Consider the following 7,500-nt stretch of genomic DNA (forward strand, 5'->3'; position numbering starts at 1 on the left):
AGTGGTCCTGAGTCTGTACAACTCTGCCAGGACCAAGGATCAAGGGAAACACTCAAGTGTTTTAGTACTATATCTCTTGACACAATGATGAAAATAATCATGGCCTCAAACCTTCAAGCTGCATACTGGACCCTATTCCAACTAAACTACTGAAAGAGCTGATTCCTGTGCTTGGCCCTCCTATGTTGAACATAATAAACGTCTCTCTAACCACCGGATAACTCACTTAAAGTGGCAGTAATAAAGCCTCTCTTGAAAAAGCCAAACCTTGACCCAGAAAATATTTTAAAAACTGTCAGCTTATATCGAATCTCCCATTCTTCTCAAAAATCTTTGAAAAAGCTGTTGCGCGGCAACTCACTGCATTCCTGAACGCTTCAATCTGGTTTTAGACCCCATCATAGCACACGTGTGAAGGTGGTAAATTACCTTTTAATGGCGCCAGACCGAGACTCTGCATCTATCCTCGTTCTCCTCGACCTTAGTGCTGCTTTTGATACCATCGATCACCACATTCTTTTGGAGAGATTGAAACCCAAATTGGTCTACACGGACAAGTTCAGGCCTGGTGTAGATCTTATCTGTCGGAAAGATATGTTTGTCTCTTTGGATGGTTTGTCCTCTGTCAAATCAACTGTAAATGTTGGTGTTCCCCAAGGCTCCGTTTTAGGACCACTATTGTTTTCTCTATATATTTTACCTCTTGGTGATGTCATTCGGAAACATAATGTTAACTTTCACTGCTATGCGGTACATTATGATGAAACATGGTGAAGCCCCAAAATTGCCCTCCCTGGAAGCCTGTGTTTCAGACATAAGGAAGTGGATGGCGGCAAATGTTCTACTTTTAAACTCGGACAAAACAGAGATGCTAGTTCTAGGTCCCAAGAAACAAAGATATCTGCTGTTGGATCTGACAATTCATCTTGATGGTTGTACAGTAATCTGAAATAAATCTGTGAAGGACCTCTGCGTTACTCTGGACCCTCTTTTGATGAACCTATCAAGGACAGCTTTTTTCAATCTACGTAACATTGCAAAAATCTGAAACCTTCTGTCTAAAAATGACGCAGAAAAATGTATCCATGCTTTTGTCACTTCTAGGTTAGAATACTGCAATGCTCTTCTTTCCGGCTACCCGGATAAAGCACTAAATAAACTTCAGTTAGTGCTAAATACGGCTGCTAGAATCTTGACTAGAATCAAAATATGTGATAATATTACTCCAGTGCTAGCCTCTCTACACTGGCTTCCTGTTAAGGCAAGGGCGAATTACAAGGTTTTACTGCTAACCTACAAAGCATTACATGGGCTTGCTCCCACCTATCATTCCGATTTGGTCCTGACGTACATACCTACACGTATGCTACGGTCACAAGACGCAGGTCTCCTTACTGTTTCTATGGTTTCTAAGCAAACAGCTGGAGGCAGGGCTTTCTCCTATAGAGCTCCATTTTCATGATTGAGTGTAGTCTGGCCCAGGGACTGGGATTCTCTGCCTCTAACCCTATTACAGGGGCTGAGTCACTGGCTTACTGGTGCTCTTCCATGCCGTCCCTAGGAGGGGTGCATCACTTAAATGGTTTGAGTCACTGACGTGATCTTCCTGTATGAGTTGGCCACCCCTCATAGCCTGGTTCCTCTGTAGGTTCCTTACTAGGTTTTGGCCTTTCTAGGGAGTTTTTCCTAGCCACCGTGCTTCTACACCTGCATTGCTTGCTGTTTGGGGTTTTAGGCTGTGTTTCTGTACAGCACTTTGATTGATTTGTTACTACATGATTCCATATGTGTTATTTCATAGTTTTGATGTCTTCATTATTATTCTACAATTGAGAAAATAGTGAGAGAAAAAAAAATTGGACCGGTTAGTGTATATTATATATATCTTTCCGTATTATCTCCTACCTGTTGTGAGATGACGTATCCGATGACAATGTCTCCCTGTGGTACACTCCAGATGATGAGGGCGGAGTCTGATCTCAGCTGACTTACCGATACGTTGACTGGAGCCACTGGCACTGCTGTTACAACACAGAAATAACTTACATATTACACACCTTTTACCACGTCATTGTTGAATACTCATTTCCGATTGGCTTGAAGGGCATTCTAGAGTGTGCATAATTACATCATTAAAAACAGCCCGGGCCAAATGTCTCTCCTGACCAATCACAAAGCAGGACCCATCAGGACGTCCTGAATATTCAACAGTCTGTAGGCTCGGCCCTAATATATGTCCTCTCTGTCACCTCCGGCCAACATGGCAGGTAGTCTAGTGTTTAGAGTGTTGGGCCAGTAAACGAAAGGTTGCTGGATTGAATCCCCGAGCTGACAAGGTCAAAATCTGTAGTTCTGCTCCTGAACAAGGCAGTTAACCCACTGTTCCTAGACCGTCATTGCAAATAAGCATTTGTTCTTAACTGACCTGTCTAGTTAAATAAAGGGTCAATATTAAAAAGAAAGTAAAATAGCACAAGACAATGCCTAAGGGTCAGTATGTCCTTCCCCCTCTGAGGGGCCACAATGTCTCTGTTACAGTATCTAGAGGACTGACTATATCTCTGTTACAGTATCCAGAGGACTGACTATATCTCTGTTACAGTATCCAGAGGACTGACTATATCTCTGTTACAGTACCCAGAGGACTGACTATATCTCTGTTACAGTATCTAGAGGACTGACTATATCTCTGTTACAGTATCCAGAGGACTGACTATATCTCTGTTACAGTATCCAGAGGACTGACTATATCTCTGTTACAGTATCCAGAGGACTGACTATATCTCTGTTACAGTATCTAGAGGACTGACTATATCTCTGTTACAGTATCTAGAGGACTGACTATATCTCTGTTACAGTATCTAGAGGACTGACTATATCTCTGTTACAGTATCTAGAGGACTGACTATATCTCTGTTACAGTATCTAGAGGACTGACTATATCTCTGTTACAGTATCTAGAGGACTGACTATATCTCTGTTACAGTATCTAGAGGACTGACTATATCTCTGTTACAGTATCCAGAGGACTGACTATATCTCTGTTACAGTATCTAGAGGACTGACTATATCTCTGTTACAGTATCCAGAGGACTGACTATATCTCTGTTACAGTATCTAGAGGACTGACTATATCTCTGTTACAGTATCTAGAGGACTGACTATATCTCTGTTACAGTATCTAGAGGACTGACTATATCTCTGTTACAGTATCTAGAGGACTGACTATATCTCTGTTACAGTATCTAGAGGACTGACTATATCTCTGTTACAGTATCTAGAGGACTGACTATATCTCTGTTACAGTATCTAGAGGACTGACTATATCTCTGTTACAGTATCTAGAGGACTGACTATATCTCTGTTACAGTATCTAGAGGACTGACTATATCTCTGTTACAGTATCTAGAGGACTGACTATATCTCTGTTACAGTATCTAGAGGACTGACTATATCTCTGTTACAGTATCTAGAGGACTGACTATATCTCTGTTACAGTATCTAGAGGACTGACTATATCTCTGTTACAGTATCTAGAGGACTGACTATATCTCTGTTACAGTATCTAGAGGACTGACTATATCTCTGTTACAGTATCCAGAGGACTGACTATATCTCTGTTACAGTATCTAGAGGACTGACTATATCTCTGTTACAGTATCTAGAGGACTGACTATATCTCTGTTACAGTATCCAGAGGACTGACTATATCTCTGTTACAGTATCTAGAGGACTGACTATATCTCTGTTACAGTATCTAGAGGACTGACTATATCTCTGTTACAGTATCTAGAGGACTGACTATATCTCTGTTACAGTATCTAGAGGACTGACTATATCTCTGTTACAGTATCTAGAGGACTGACTATATCTCTGTTACAGTATCTAGAGGACTGACTATATCTCTGTTACAGTATCTAGAGGACTGACTATATCTCTGTTACAGTATCCAGAGGACTGACTATATCTCTGTTACAGTATCTAGAGGACTGACTATATCTCTGTTACAGTATCTAGAGGACTGACTATATCTCTGTTACAGTATCCAGAGGACTGACTATATCTCTGTTACAGTATCCAGAGGACTGACTATATCTCTGTTACAGTATCTAGAGGACTGACTATATCTCTGTTACAGTATCTAGAGGACTGACTATATCTCTGTTACAGTATCTAGAGGACTGACTATATCTCTGTTACAGTATCTAGAGGACTGACTATCTCTCTGTTACAGTACCCAGAGGACTGACTATATCTCTGTTACAGTACCCAGAGGACTGACTATATCTCTGTTACAGTATCTAGAGGACTGACTATATCTCTGTTACAGTATCTAGAGGACTGACTATATCTCTGTTACAGTATCCAGAGGACTGACTATATCTCTGTTACAGTATCCAGAGGACTGACTATATCTCTGTTATAGTATCTAGAGGACTGACTATATCTCTGTTGCAGTATCTAGAGGACTGACTATATCTCTGTTACAGTACCCAGAGGACTGACTATATCTCTGTTACAGTACCCAGAGGACTGACTATATCTCTGTTACAGTATCTAGAGGACTGACTATATCTCTGTTGCAGTATCCAGAGGACTGACTATATCTCTGTTACAGTACCCAGAGGACTGACTATATCTCTGTTACAGTACCCAGAGGACTGACTATATCTCTGTTACAGTATCTAGAGGACTGACTATATCTCTGTTACAGTACCCAGAGGACTGACTATATCTCTGTTACAGTATCCAGAGGACTGACTATATCTCTGTTACAGTACCCAGAGGACTGACTATATCTCTGTTACAGTATCCAGAGGACTGACTATATCTCTGTTACAGTACCCAGAGGACTGACTATATCTCTGTTACAGTACCCAGAGGACTGACTATTGAATGTGACAGAATAATACTATAGCATCCATGTTTAGCATCTATCTGAAATGTGTTCACTGATGATAACTCTAAGCGAATCTATATGGATGTATGATCTCCATGGTAACTGTTCACTGATGATAACTCTAAGCGAATCTATATGGATGTATGATCTCCATGGTAACTGTTCACTGAGGATGACTCTGATGCTATCTCTATGAATGTATGATCTCCGTGGTAACTGTTCACTGAGGATAACTCTGATGCTATCTCTATGGATGTATGATCTCCATGGTAACTGTTCACTGAGGATGACTCTGATGCTATCTCTATGGATGTATGATCTCCGTGGTAACTGTTCACTGAGGATGACTCTGATGCTATCTCTATGGATGTATGATCTCCATGGTAACTGTTCACTGAGGATAACTCTGATGCTATCTCTATGGATGTATGATCTCCGTGGTAACTGTACACTGAGGATGACTCTGATGCTATTTCTAGGGATGTATGATCTCCATGGTAACTGTACACTGAGGATGACTCTAATGCTATCTCTATGGATGTATGATCTCCATGGTAACTGTTCACTGAGGATGACTCTGATGCTATCTCTATGGATGTATGATCTCCATGGTAACTGTTCACTGAGGATAACTCTGATGCTATCTCTATGGATGTATGATCTCCGTGGTAACTGTTCACTGAGGATAACTCTGATGCTATCTATATGGATGTATGATCTCCGTGGTAACTGTTCACTGAGGATAACTCTGATGCTATCTCTATGGATGTATGATCTCCGTGGTAACTGTACACTGAGGATGACTCTGATGCTATCTCTATGGATGTATGATCTCCATGGTAACTGTACACTGAGGATGACTCTAATGCTATCTCTATGGATGTATGATCTCCGTGGTAACTGTTCACTGAGGATAACTCTGATGCTATCTATATGGATGTATGATCTCCGTGGTAACTGTTCACTGAGGATAACTCTGATGCTATCTCTATGGATGTATGATCTCCGTGGTAACTGTTCACTGAGGATAACTCTGATGCCATCTCTATGGATGTATGATCTCCGTGGTAACTGTTCACTGAGGATAACTCTGATGCTATCTCTATGGATGTATGATCTCCATGGTAACTGTTCACTGAGGATGACTCTGATGCTATCTCTATGGATGTATGATCTCCATGGTAACTGTTCACTGAGGATAACTCTGATGCTATCTCTATGGATGTATGATCTCCATGGTAACTGTTCACTGAGGATGACTCTGATGCTATCTCTATGGATGTATGATCTCCGTGGTAACTGTTCACTGAGGATAACTCTGATGCCATCTCTATGGATGTATGATCTCCATGGTAACTGTTCACTGAGGATGACTCTGATGCTATCTCTATGGATGTATGATCTCCATGGTAACTGTTCACTGAGGATAACTCTGATGCTATCTCTATGGATGTATGATCTCCGTGGTAACTGTACACTGAGGATGACTCTGATGCTATCTCTATGGATGTATGATCTCCATGGTAACTGTACACTGAGGATGACTCTAATGCTATCTCTATGGATGTATGATCTCCGTGGTAACTGTTCACTGAGGATGACTCTGATGCTATCTCTATGGATGTATGATCTCCATGGTAACTGTTCACTGAGGATGACTCTGATGCTATCTCTATGGATGTATGATCTCCGTGGTAACTGTACACTGAGGATGACTCTGATGCTATCTCTATGGATGTATGATCTCCATGGTAACTGTTCACTGAGGATAACTCTGATGCTATCTCTATGGATGTATGATCTCCATGGTAACTGTTCACTGAGGATAACTCTGATGCTATCTCTATGGATGTATGATCTCCGTGGTAACTGTTCACTGAGGATAACTCTGATGCTATCTCTATGGATGTATGATCTCCATGGTAACTGTTCACTGAGGATAACTCTGATGCTATCTCTATGGATGTATGATCTCCATGGTAACTGTTCACTGAGGATAACTCTGATGCTATCTCTATGGATGTATGATCTCCGTGGTAACTGTTCACTGAGGATAACTCTGATGCTATCTCTATGGATGTATGATCTCTGTAGAGAGTGAACTCTGAATTACTCTGCAACGTTTTTTTGTGTGTGTTGTGTGTCTTATTTTACAATCCTTTAGATGCTGTGACACCCTGTGAAGATTGGGCTCGAGTGTTTAGGTTAGTGTAACCTTGGTATTGTTGGACTGGTCAGGCAGAACCCTTTTTTGGTTCCCGGATAGAACTGGGTGGCAGGGAGCCTAGCAGTTAAGAGAATTGGGCCAGGAACCCAAAAGGTCACAAGGCACTTAAACCCTAATTGCTCCTGTAAGTCCCTCTGGATAATAGCTTAATGTCAAAAATGGTGGTTGGTTTTGGGTTGAGAAGGTCACACCTTCAGATGATATAAATGGAATTATAAATGGTTCTCTCTCTCTCTCTCTCTTACCTTGTATCCAGTCCATGGAGGAAGGTTGAATGATCAATTTTCATTTCCTAGAGCATCTTTTTGTTCATGGTTTGTCCTGTAAGTTAACCTGAGGATCTATATGCCTAGAGGTATGCTTTATTAATGTC

The 7,500-nt window shown here is 41.1% G+C and overlaps 1 protein-coding gene across 2 annotated transcripts in view; it reads right to left on the minus strand.

Annotated features, from left to right (window-relative positions):
* LOC118376687 (fibronectin type III domain-containing protein 4-like) overlaps window positions 1-7,500 on the minus strand; it is a 22,801-nt gene that overhangs the window by 9,904 nt on the left and 5,397 nt on the right. For both annotated transcript variants that reach the window (XM_052485782.1, XM_052485781.1), the window contains exon 3: window positions 1,906-2,021. In XM_052485782.1, coding sequence (XP_052341742.1) covers window positions 1,906-2,021 — 116 coding nt within the window. The remainder of the gene's footprint in view (window positions 1-1,905; window positions 2,022-7,500) is intronic.

Source organism: Oncorhynchus keta, chromosome 29 (assembly GCF_023373465.1).
Source record: "Oncorhynchus keta strain PuntledgeMale-10-30-2019 chromosome 29, Oket_V2, whole genome shotgun sequence".
Classification (NCBI taxonomy): domain Eukaryota; kingdom Metazoa; phylum Chordata; class Actinopteri; order Salmoniformes; family Salmonidae; genus Oncorhynchus; species Oncorhynchus keta.